The following is a 13,435-nucleotide window of genomic DNA, read 5'->3' as shown; positions in this document are numbered from 1 at the left end:
CTGAAGTCCAACCAACCTTTGGGCCCTCTGCTCACAGATTGCAGTCATGCTTAGTTTGGGAGTCACACTTCCTTGGGCTCTGGAAGGGGATGGGATCCATCCAATCCATCACTGCAGCATGTGGGCGCAGGGATTGGGGACACGGTCAGGGGAAGCAGCCTGATTAGATGAACACCGGGATCAATCTGCCCCTGTTCCGACTCCTGCCACTGAAATCAAGTCAGCACCAAATTGGGCCTTTGCAAGTCGTTTAGACAGTTGCCACTGGACGCCCACGTCTTCTCCCACCAGAGCAGAGGGCGTGTAGGAGAGTGTCTAACATTTTTCTCCCTGATACATTCAATCCTGAGATGCTCAAAATGTTTCAGGGGCTGACACTCATTCAACATGTTGGAAAAGAGAGCTCTTAAAGTCAAACCAAACGTCTGCAAACTCAAACCCTTTGATTGAAACTCTAAGCTGTTTCTGACAGCATTGGTGTGTACATCCTTCTGTAGACTGAGCTACGACTGAGAGTTGAAGGGAGACTGAGACCAACTCCACTGATGCACAGACAGTAGTCAGGTACAATCTGAGCCCACTATCCCATAATAATAAAAGGACAGTCAACCCTGGAAGGGGTGATGGACAGGTGAGTTGGTCGTGCCGTGGATTCACAGCCAGGTTATTATGATCCAGTAGTCTCACAGCCTGCAGTGCTAAGCACACGGCTCATGAGACTTTCTGGCAGACATAATCTCCACATACCTGCCTTCAGTGAGACTGCAGTACAGGCTGACAATAAAGTGTCAAGCAGGGAGCACAGGCATGCCCAAGACAGCTCATGCCAACTACATTGAAGCAGATGTCTTTCCACAATGGCTGAGTTGTGACAGTTCTAGGTTCACACTTGACATGAACGGGACGGAAATTCTCATAATGAAATCACAGTATGAGTTTCACTAAGCTGACAATAACCTTGATCCTCCTTGTCAACTTGCAACTATCTCAAGGCTAAATTTGGGGGGTGGGATGTGTTTAATCAGATTCAGACTTCTAAATAAGAAAAAAAAGGATATCCAAACCCTCCTTCCCTTCACTTGTGAATGTCCTCGCAGTGGAAGGCAGGGGGCAGCCAGAGCTGTGCAGTGGGAGTATTACCCTCGAGTTGCCGTAGGGGGCAGACTTTGAAGAGGGGAGAAACCGCAGCCTCCAGTCATGACCTCTCCCTCCTCCAGTGAGTACGCCTCGCACTCCTCCCAATTAAGAGCAGGCGCCGCGCCGCACCGTGCCGCACCGCGCGGCCAAGGCTAATGGATTCATCCATCTGACTGCAGTCAGATGCGCCAGGCAAGCTGGCACTTGACTGTAAATGCAAAGAGTACTTTATATATTTAAAAAAAAAAAAGTTACGGAGATTAAAATTCAAATAACCTCCATTGCCCTAAAGTCTCCTCGGGGGAGATTTAAGAAATTAATTTTGAATAAACTCTTGAGGGGGGGGGGGGGGAGATGGCATTTTCTACCCTTTCCCAAAATGTTCGGAAGATCAGCTACTGAAGTGCTTCAACTGCAACTTTCGACCAAAACAAAACACTTTGTGATGGCTTGCTCTAGAAACAGCAAAAAAAACATCATAGGGAACTTAATGTAAAAAGCTAGAGCTCACCAAAAATCATAGAAATACGACAAACGTTCTGCAACAAATCCGCTGTGAAGCCTGTCTTTACTGTGGAGAAGGGCGGTGCGTGGAGAAGGGGTGAAGCGACTGGGCTGTGGTGTTGTGATCCGCTGTGTATTGCTGTCAACCTGCTTCAATGGTCTAGTCAGTCTCTGCCTTAAAAGCTCCATACGGAAGCCTGAGTGGGACACGACACACGGGGCCCCTGCTGTGGATGGGAGGCTCCTTTAACTCGAAGCGCTTAGTGGCACTTTACAATGGCACAAATACTAAAATAATAATAACAGAGGATGCATAAGAACAGCACTGGGAGAGCACTGTGTGTGTGTGTGTGGGTGTGGGTGTGTGTGTGTGTGTGTGTGTGTGTGTGTGTGTAAATATATGCATTTATTGGGGGGTGGGGGTGGGGTGTGACTGGTGACTAACTTATCATCAAGTACAAGCACTTTTCATTGAGCAGAGCGAACCCTCCTGAGAACCCCCCAAACACAGCGAGTGGAAGCTATTGGAGCAGGGCCATGCCAACATCACAGAGACCAGCTCAGGGCTCCCACTTCACTTTAATATATCTGGGCCCACCAAAAGGTTGAGCTCCGTGGGGCGCGGCAAAGGTCTCATACAATGGATAGACAGCAGAAGTAGGAGAGAGCGAGAGAAAGAGAGAGAGAAAGAGAGAGGGAGAGAGTAGTGTATCAGTAGGAGTGAGGGAGAGCGAGAGAAAGACAGAGGGAGGGAGAGAGAGAGAGAGAGAGAAAGAGAGAGGGAGTGAGAGAGTAGTGTATCAGTAGGAGTGCGGGAGAGCGAGAGAAAGAGAGAGAGTAAGAGGGAGAGAGTGAAGGAGAGAGAGAAAGAGAGAGGGAGTGAGAGAGTAGTGTATCAGTAGGAGTGAGGGAGAGGGAGAGTAACGAGTAGCCTGAGACGGAGAAAGAGAGATTCCGAGTGTGTGTGTGTGTGTGTGTGTGTGTGTGTGTGTGTGTGTGTGTGTGTGTGTGTGTGAGAGAGTGAGAGTGAGCAAGAGATAGACAGACAGAGATAGCCAGAGAGAGAGTGAAAGGAGAGAGAGAAAGTGTTTGAGTTGAATCTGACATCTGGCAGAAGCGCGGGGAGCAGAGTTGTACTCATTAAGGAGCAGCGCTCCACTGCCAAATGTCGGCTGCGGGCCCAGGCTCCGGCTCCTCTTGGACGTCCACCCTGAACAAAGCCGACACGGCCCAACCCTTCAACCCGCCTGGCAGAGGGCTACCTCCCACACACACACACACACACACACACACACACACACACACACACACACACACACACACACACACACACACTCTCTCTCTCTCTCTCACTCTCTCACACACACAAAAATCTGGGTCTACTCTCTACTTAGCTGCAGCATATAGAGTAAAAGCTTTCTCCCCAAACTTGTTAGTGTGTGTGTGTGTGTGTGTGTGTGTGTGTGTGTTGGATAATGGACAACAAGGCATCTGGGCAGCTGAAATGAACGCACGTTCGAGGTGGTAATGCAGCCACGTTCCGAAGGCCGTTATCACGTTACACCACGGTTGCCACGCTTGTGTTATGTTAATTTGCGGATATAATTTCCCCGTTTTGATCGCTAAAACTGACTTGTTTGTAGAACTACGTCTTTCTTAACTTACAGGACAAACTGGCGTTACTGCCGTTGTAAATGGATGGTTGCTATGGCATAAGTCCAATTGTAAAGGCCAACGCCCACTGGTGATGGTGGTCAGTGTAGAGTGGAATGTTCTGAAACATTGATTGACCGTATTACCGAAAACATAACTTATTTGATAGTTTAAAGCAGAACAATGGCAGAAACACAGCATTTTAGTGAAATTTAAATGTACAATGGCTAGCATCGACATTACTATACCATTTAGTCATCATCTTTATTAGCTGCTATTAGCAGGGTAACGTTAGTAAGTTTTGTTTACTAGTTGCAACGGAAAGAAGTGTCATGCTTTTAACCAACAGTGCCATAGAAGTTGGCACAGATTGTTGAAGACGGTATAAATATGTGGATTTAATTGAAAACCTAGTAATTTCTATGGACCTGACGCTCATTAGAAAGAACTAAATTCTAAACGCGTCAGACGCTGCCAGTGGGCGTTGGCCTTAAGTTCCATCGCTCTCAAACTAGCAAACCAGCATTCTGTTGAGCCTTAGATTTGTAAAGTCTAGTGGTCCCTCGTCTAAATGTAGAATAACGGCGCTAAAGTCATTTCAGATTATGCAACATGCTGCTGCACTCTGCACTTCTGAAGTTCTATTAACTTGCCACTCAACTCACATTGCGACAGTTCATTTAAACTCCACAACGAACTTTGTATGCAATACGGTAAAAAAACTGGAACTACTTCACAGATGTGCAATTTAATCGCCATTTTAAAGAACGTGTTGCAATAGGAAATTCAACCAAGCCGAGGCACAAGTCCAGAGAGTGTCTTCTGATGTGTGTCAGTCCTGGCCACTTACAGACACAAAAGAAAACACTAGTTTATGTCTGAGGTGCTGCTATAGTCATCAGTCGTCCGTGTTTGTTTCCACAGGTGTGATGCATAGCAATTCAGATATTAAAGTCCACACGGTCGGTTATACCCATCAGTGCAGCTGCATATGGTCCCAGTATGGCCTCAGGGCCCCAGTATGGCAATGTGTCCCTGCATGCTCTCTGTATACACATGACCTATACCAGCAGGACCCATTCAGAACCTGTGTCAATAGGTTAGACACAACAGCAGCAAACCAATAGAAATCCACCAAGGTACTTACCTCTTACTCCAAACAGAGAGGAGAGTCTGTATGCGTCTTTGTGTGGATGTGGTGTGTGTGTGTATAAAAGTGCACATGCCATGCTCATTCTGAGAAAGAAATTGGATAATCAAGGTTATCAGATTAAACAAAACACAAGAGGTGAATGTGTGTGTGTGTGTGTGTGTGGGGGGGGGGGGGGGGGGGGGGCTTGTGCTACTCACGGCTTTGGGTTTGAATGGCGGCTGGACCTCTTTGTTCTCCAGCTTCTCCCAGTCCATGTAGCGGAAGAAGGCGTGCTCACGGATGTCCCTCTCCCCCTCGGGACCGCAGCCCAGACGCTTACCAGGGTGCTTGGTCATCAGCTGAAACAGACCGGGGTCAGACACACAGATGAGGAGAAATCCTAATCCTTTGGAAGACTGTTTATGGGGGATCTTCTGTTTAGTAAAATAACCAAAAAAACCTCAACTTCAATTAAACTGGCCTACATTTGAATGAAAAGGGTGGGTCAAGCCAAAAAATGTATTCTTTATTTAGTCATTCTCAAATAGCAATGCTGTATAATTTTGTGTAATTATGATGTAGGAACTGCAGACCTGGGCTGCATAATCAGCAAGTCCACAATCAGTTGAAGGGTCTTCAGATCAATAATATGATCAATAATATGATCTAAACTGAAATAACACCTTCTGTTTGGCTAAATGTTATTGTGGAGACAACTGGCCAATTGCAAATCAATGGTCAATGGCTATGAAAGGCTTTATATAGGTCACAGTGTATCTTAAATTGTGATCAACTCATTTTGACATTAAGCTAGCATGCTGCTGTGCAGGTTTGATTTGATGACAGGTCTGTTGTGCATGTTCTGTTGGAAGGTGATCCTTTGGCCCAGTCTGAGGTCCTGAGCACTCGCGACCAGGTTTTTATTAAGGATATCTGGACTTGGCTCTGTTCAACTTTCTCTCAACTCTGACCAGTCGCCCAGTGCTTGTCGCTGAAAAAAAAAACCACAGCATGATGCTGCCACCACCACCACGCTTCACCGTTGGGATGGTATAGGAATCAGTGCCTGGTTTCCCCCAGACATGATACTCAGAACTGGGTTCAAACGTTCAATTTTAGTTTCATCAGGACAGAGAATCTTGTTTCTCTTGCCAACTCCTGTGTCTTTCACTGAGGAGAGGCTTCAGTCTGTCCACTCTGCCATAAAACCCAGACCTGTGAAGCGTTGCAGTGATGGTTGTCCTTCTGGAGATTTCTCCTATCTCCACACAGGGTCTCTGAACCAAAGCCAGAGTGACCTTCAGGTTCTTGGTCACCTCTCTTACCAAGGCCCTTCTCCCCCGATTGCTCAGTTTGGCCAGGCAGCCTGCTCTAAGAAGGTTGTTCCAAACTACTTCCATTTAAGAATTATGGGGGCCACTGTGCTCTTAGGAACTTTCAATGCAGCAGAACTCGTTTTGGAGCCCTACCCAGATCTGTGTTGACACAATCCTGTCTCCGAGTTCTGCAGGCAGTTCCTTCTACCTCATGTGAGGTTTTTGCTCCGATATGCATTGAACTTATGCACCGAATGAGCACTGACTCCAATCAAGATCTAGAAACATCTCAAAGATGATGAGGGTAAATGGGAGGCACCTGAGATAAATCTCAAGTATCATGGCAACGGGTCTGAATACTAATGTCAATGTGATATGAGTTTTTTTCCTTCATAATACATTTGCAATACATTTCTAAAAGTGAACTTTACACTTTGTCATTATGGGGCATTGAGTGTAGATTAGTGAGGGAAAAATAAATGTAAATGATTTTAGTGTAAGGCTGCAACATAACACAATGTGAAAAACGCGAAGGGGTCTGAATGCGTTCTGCGTGCAGTGTAATTCATGAAAGGCGTGAGGAGGGGAGACTGAACTGATTTGTGTGGGGAGTAATGCAACGTGTGGTAACACCGCAGCATGTAGAGTCAATTTAAGGCGTACCACCACAACGCGCCTAAAACGACCGCCCTCATTAGAGCGACACCCTCTCCTGGCGCTGACAAAACTTCCAGCCATTCATAAAAGATTTATTCCTCAATTTGGCACTGAAAAATATCCAGCACACTTTTGCTGTGGCTGCTAGAAAAGGGTTTTAAAAAAAATAAAAGCGTCACAACTGGAGGAAAAAGATATATCCACTTTAAAATCCCCCACTCACAGCTAAAGATAATGTATATTTTTTTGAATTTAACAAATTCCTGAGCATTTTTCAGAGCAAACGTCTCGCCTCGGCTTTCAGTGTTTTTAGCAACTCTCACTTTCCGCAGGAACATGCTAACGTTGAATATTAAAGAAGCTGTTAGATGTTTCATTCTGGCGCATGAATGCAATGTGTGCTCGGAGAGATTAAACATGGTGGGAGTTTGGCGAGGAAAAGGGGAGCGAGAGAGAAAGAGAGAGAGGGAGAGAGAGAGAGAGAGAGAGAGAGAGAGAAGGAGAGAGAGGGAGAAAGAGAGAGAGAGAAAAAAAAAACGCAGCTGAACAACTTGCTGCTTTTTTGTAGGCGCCTCCGAGAGCATGAAAAATTGATGGCAGAGAAAAAGTCTTTGCAGACTCTGAGGGGAGCAGAGGTGGCAGTAAGGCGAGAGGAAGGTCCCCCCCCACTGCCGTTAACCCTCGCAGGGCAGGACGAGACGCAGGTGGGCGGCCATTACGGCTCACGCTCCAATGGCCTGAACGGCTACACGATCATCATTAATGCATACCGCAGCAGTGGACCACATGTACATACATACATACATACACACACACACACACACACACACACACACACAAAGCACATGTTCACAAGTTCCACTGCATATTCTGGTTGGGCTGTAGAGCAGTTGAAATGCAGTACACCCACACAGACATGTTCGCTTTCATTTTATTTTTAGTCAGTAACAGTGAGTTCCAGTACTAGTCACAAAACAGTAAAACATCTGGTTAAGAGATGCACTCATTGTGGTAAGGCATCATACCATTATCAATTCTTAGAAAACCCACGGAAAACCAGAGGAAGTCTTGTAGACTATTCTATAGCTTTTACACAACAGTTGCACGCACAGCTAGAGGTAAAATGAGTCAAATATGGTTTCAAACACTTGTTTGGACATTGTGGACGTCATTACCATGCATGTTAAGTAGTTGTAGACGAGTAGAACCAAAGGGTATGGATTGGACTTCTTAAACTGGCTTCCCAAAGCATCGCAAAGACACAGAGGTCACTTACCACATATCAGATGTACTGGCAAATTGCATTGCCTTTCTGTGCCGTTAGTCGCCTCGCTAAAAGCATTTGCTAAATGAGTAAATGCAATTATGAACAGCATGGGATTAGGAAAACATTTACGGTGGTGCCACAGGGCTTTGGACATTTTTAAATGACATAGTGAATACAATATACGGGTGTGGACTCGACTGTCTTTGGATAATGCGGTCCAGTTTTGTGCAAGAGGGCCTGTGGTGTGCTAGGAGGAGGCGTAGTGGACACCAATTGTGTTATCAGAGAAGGGAGTGTCACCCAGACCCTGGAGAGGCAAGGACGCTTAGCCTGCAGTGTTGTTCTTAAAAGCAGAGTTCACAGCACTCCGTCCCTTTGGGTGGTGCTCCAGAGAGGGGGACCGACAGAACAACGGCCCCCATCAAACGGGGCTCTCACCTCCCTCGACTACCCCCACTCACTCCTTCTCCACTCACGGCATACCCGTGCGGTTGGGTCTGGTGTTCTTTATGGAGCAAGTAAAGGGCGGGGGGGGGGGGACGCCAGCCATCGCTTGCCCGCAGTGGCGACAGCGCAGCCTTATCTTGCCGTCGGAAGTCAGTTAATACACGCTTCACGCCGCAGCGTTTCTCTTCCTCGGCGGATTGGGGCCACTCCATCAGAACGATCTGAAGGGCTGCCTCTGGAAGGATACGCATGGCTGCACCCTCCTATCACACAGGCAGGGAAGAGTGTGTGTGTGTGTGTGTGTGTGTGTGTGTGTGTGTGTGGAGGGAGGGAGGGGAGCAAAGAGATACATGACAAACTCCCTCGCTCTTTCTCCCTTTCTCTCCCTCGCCTTCATCCCTCTTTTTTCTCTCTCTCTCTCTATCTTTCCTCCTGCTGCCAGTGGGTCTCCCATTTTGCATGAGTCATTTCAATCGGCAGCTGAAATGGGTGAAGAGGCGGCCCCATTCTCCGTCGGCTGCCTCCGTAGACATCCCAAACGCTGCAGCTGATAAAATTTCACCGGCATTTCAGGCTCATGAATTGTGAGCGGCACAAGTCGGCTTTTCCCCCGCCGTCACGCTGGCCCCGGTGCCAAAGCCGTCGTGCGTCGTGCATATTCAGCATCGAGCGACGTGTGTCCATACATTCTTATTTTGTGCTGAGTAAAACGGATGCTCCGCCCTGCCAGACCGCTAGCTTCACGCCTTCGTTTGACAGTCAGTTGCGCCCTGACTTTAAATGACTCCATGCTCAAGACACCTGATCCATTTTTGGAGCACGTCTATAGCATATAACTTCATAGTTTCATACCCATACACACACAAACAGTGTGTCAAAACAGATACAACGCATGCACGCACGCATGCACACACACACATTTACATTCACATACAGATACTCACACAACACAGTGACACTCACAAGTACACAAGCTTACACACGGATCCACGCATAGTTTAAAACTGGGTAATCTGCCAAATCAGCCCCGTGTCACAAAGCGCCTCTTTCTGACTATTGTGCGTGTGACTTAGCATAGCGTGTCATGCAGCTTCCACATCATGACTCTCTTATCCAGCGCAATTAGCCAGGGAGCGGCCGTCTCCGGCGCGGGGCCCGGCGGTTCGGATTCGGCACCGGGTCCGGCCCGGATCTGGCCCAGATCTGTTCTGAACGCGGCCGTCATCTGGGCTTTCCAATTAGCAGCGGCAACATAATTAAGGGCAGACGGCGATGCCGGCGTATTCAGTTACACACGCGACAAAAAGCACCTGACACAATCTCACCGACACCACTGATTAGACACCGATGACTGGCCATTCGCTGGAGCCTCACTGACTCTGTGCCATCCACGTATGGTGAAGCCACCAGTTCACCTGTAGCATTTCTACACGGAGACTTCTTTATATTCCATGTAACTCCCCTCCACACACACACACACACACACACACACACACACACACACACACACACACACACACACACACACAGTCTTCCTTTTGAGACCTGGTGATGCGTGAAGGTTGCTCTCTGACACAACACAGCCAGCAATGCTGCACCTAATTGATTATTTACTTTCGCAATTAGGATTTGTTTTAAAGACTGATTGATACGAGGCAAATATTCCTCTCTCACTGATTGCCACAGTCATGTGCCGTGGTGTCTATATTGACTTTGACCTTCCAACCCGACCTTACTCCTCAAAGCAAACAGAACAGACGTAAAGAAAAAAAAAGAAAAGGCGATTACAAAATGGCGGAACTGAATTTCCACATTAGCCCGCTCAAAGTCAAAGGGCTCGAGCAAAACGAGGCGTTCAATTTCCAACCAAAACTTCACTCACCGCTGGGCTCCAGTGAGGGAAATGGTTCCTCTTTTTCACGCCCTGTCTGAACATCCTGCTAAAACAGCCGGGCTGTGCAAACAGTCCCCTAAGAGCAGCTCAACTTGTCTAAAAACGTACACGTGATTTTCCCAATCTGTCCCAAATGTCAAGGATTCATTTGCTTTTCCGAACGCTATTTGTTAGATGGGTGGATGGTTGGGGTGGGGGGGGGTTGTTGTGGAGAACGGGGCTACTGGATCTGACGGCTTCACAGCTGTCTGAGCTTGAAGCGCTTCTGAGGCGGCGGCTGCTGCAAGCTTAAGCTATTAGGGAGGTGGTGGTGTGAGCGCTTACAACCAATCCTTTACCCAAGGAGAGAGGGAGAGAGGTACCCATCAAGACAATGGCAGAGAGACAGAGAGAGAGAGAGAGAGAGAGAGAGAGAGAGAAGCAGACAGGTTGGGAGGAGACAGAGACAGGCAGAGGAGAGTGTGGGGGGAGAGTGAAAGGCATTAGAGAGATAGAAGACAAAGACAAGTGAGAAAGCAGTGTGTGTGGGTGAGGGAAAGGTAGAATAAGAGAGAGAGAGAAAGAATGGGGAAGAGAGAAGAGAAAAATAAGAGGGTGCGGCCTTTTGTTTGCCTGAATGTCTGTACCCGCACACTGCATTTTTATAAGGGAGCAAGAGGTAGAGAGAGAGAGAGGGAGAGAGAAAGAGAAAAAGAGAGAGAGAGAGAGAGAAAGAGAGAGAGAGCAGGCATTCAGATTCTGAGCGCGATCACATCAATCTATTATTTAATGCTCACATTAGCATGATTCTATTAGAGGACAGGAGCCCTAGAGGATTCACCTGCTCTCCCTATCCTCCATCTCATCAAGTTGCCATTCCCACACTCACTCCTCCCAAAATAACAGCACGCCCTTTGTCCCAGCACCGCACAAAGAGGGACAAAAGAGAACGGGGTGACGTCAGCTGTCCCATGTGGCCCACAACAGGGCCGAATCCGATCCGGACTTAGCCTGACGTCTATGACTTCACCCGCTAGGCTTCTAATACTATCTAATACAATGCACTCTCTACCATATGTTTCCGTTTCCACATTGAAAAGAGACTGAAATGAGAGGCTGTGGTGTGGCTAGGGGGGCAGGCAGGCAGGCAGGCAGGAGGGGGTCTCATCGTCTCCCCACATCAACCCCTAAGCCCATTCAAATGCCACTCACACTCGCCACTCAAAACGGGCCACGTGTCAGAGACCAGACCAGAGCTCCCCTTCAGCATCACAAAGGCAGCCTGGCGGAGGCAGCCTGTTAGCTCCCAAAACAACTGCCTCCATTCTCAAGGTGAAGGGCGAGGCAGGGCGGCGACGCCAGGACGGTTCTCTTGCTCTTCTTCTCTCTACTGGTCTTGTTGGACACTCCTCTCCTCTTCTCTTCTCTTCTCTTCTCTTCTCTTCTCTTCTCTTCTCTTCTCTTCTCTTCTCTTCTCTTCTCTTCTCTTCTCTTCTCTTCTCTTCACTCCACTCTCTCGTCATTTATTTACTAGCCGCTGGTGAACCCACAGACGCGGGGTGGTGCCACCAGCGGAGAATGCTGCCCTCATGATGTGTGTTGATGAGCAAGGTCAGAGGTCACCTGATTTACATGGCTGCCTCGACCCGTAAAACAGCAACGTGTGCTGAGCTAGTAAATAAGGTGTGGCGTCTCTACAAGGCACTGAATATGAGAGAAGAACTGTTCACTTAATTAGTCACAGAAATAGTGTCTGTTTGTTTCTGTGTGAGACTGATAGACAGACAGGCCGACAGATATATAGACCGATATCCGGATCGATGGGTAGATAGATAAATGGATAGGTACATAGGTAGATAGATTGATAGACAGATAGATATAGATGGATAGATGGATGGATGGAGAGACGGGTGGATAGATGGATAGAGGGATTGCAATTCTACTGAGAAACAGTCACAGACAGCTAACCCTCTCATTGCACACCAACAGCCAGACAGTTAAGAACAACACAACTCCATCACCACGTTTATCTCCAGAAGAGTTCACTTCCAAACCAAACTGCCCCCCCCCCCCCCCCCCCCCCCCCTTACATGTTCCGTGAGGGGCACAGGAGAGGCCTCTGCCACTGGTGTTGCGGGGTCCTTTACTCGTCGTGGAGCTCGTCTCTACACGACAACAGCATTTCATCCCGGCAAGTCTAATTATGCCGGCTAATTTCAACACCCCCGTTCACACTTGTGCAATCAAACAACAGGCTTCCGAGAGAGGAAGAAGTTGTTAGAAAACAAGTTCTTAGTGCCATTACATGCTGCAATTATGGCACAATGAGTTTTTGTCATGTGTCGGTGCTTCGGCCTATCAATGGGGAGGACTGTCTGGCACCAGAAGAGAGCTTTGATTAGATCTGCGCTATTGATAGGGTTTCAATGGCTCACTCTGCTCTCCAACCGTCTGGATGTTTCTCTTGAGATTGATCATTAGATTTGTGTGTACACTAGAGATTCAGTGATTTGTTTTGCAGTGTATCAGAGATTTCAATGAAATTAGGCTCACCCAGTGAGATTGCATGTAGCCCTAGGAGTTGTATCCTCGTAGATAATGTCAGGAAATAGGGTGAGAAAATCCATCAGAATGGCTTAATAACACGATGTCACCAGAGACCTTAAGGCCACACAGAAGTACTCATGCAGATCCGTTTGAAATGTTGCGAGGGGTAATGTAGCGGGCCAAGGGCATCATGACTGCCTTGATTTGATTGCGATTTGAGTTACTGGTTTTAGATATGCAACTGGGCCCAGCTGGGTAAAGTAGACACGACTCACAGGTAACCCTAACCTCTGACCTCTGTCCACTGTGTTTGTGTTTGGTGTGGTGCACTCACCCCTTTGCAGATGGCCACTGCCTCCTTGGACATGGACTTAGGGTAGGACACGTGCTGTTCCATGATGGACTGGAAGAGCTCGTCTTCATCTTCGCCGTCGAACGGAGGCTACCAGACACGACACACGACACACACACAAACGGAAAAAAGGACACACTTCGTCAACACTTCCAACAACTGCCACCCACTCCGCTTGTTTGGCATTCAGTTTTGCTCAGCCAATCAGTTCTAGAGTCGCCCCCCCCCCTGTAACTCTCACCTATGCTGGCCGCTTAATTACAGTGTTCATTCAGGCAGCCCTGTCATTTGGTTGCTATCATAATTTCCCACCTCCTTCTTGTGTTCCCTTCTGTTTTCCTGTTGTTCAATTTTGCGTGGTCGTCCCTCCATTCCACTGTTTGATAGCTTAACTAGCCCACATTCTTAAGCATTTATTCCCCCCCCATGTTAACTCTCTTCTACATCCTCTTTATCTGAATCTTAGGTGTTTCACTCTTTGTAAACCGGAGTACCTGTATTGCAAGTGTCTGTATTCCCCAAGTGTTTGGGAAGTACTCCAATAATAAAC

At 47.6% G+C, this 13,435-nt stretch overlaps 1 protein-coding gene across 1 annotated transcript in view; it reads right to left on the bottom strand.

Annotated features, from left to right (window-relative positions):
* Window positions 1–13,435, bottom strand: part of LOC105899995 (protein kinase C beta type) — a gene marked incomplete at its 5' end in the record, with an annotated part of 81,976 nt that overhangs the window by 8,484 nt on the left and 60,057 nt on the right. Inside the window, 2 exons of the mRNA XM_031577114.2 lie at window positions 4,645–4,785; window positions 12,868–12,975. Of these exons, the coding sequence (XP_031432974.2) occupies window positions 4,645–4,785; window positions 12,868–12,975 (249 nt within the window). The remainder of the gene's footprint in view (window positions 1–4,644; window positions 4,786–12,867; window positions 12,976–13,435) is intronic.

The sequence above is a fragment of the Clupea harengus genome, chromosome 1, assembly GCF_900700415.2.
Source record: "Clupea harengus chromosome 1, Ch_v2.0.2, whole genome shotgun sequence".
In the NCBI taxonomy this organism is placed as follows: Eukaryota; Metazoa; Chordata; class Actinopteri; order Clupeiformes; family Clupeidae; genus Clupea; species Clupea harengus.
Note: the sequence above shows the minus strand (reverse complement) of the source record. Positions and strands in the feature narration are given on the sequence as shown.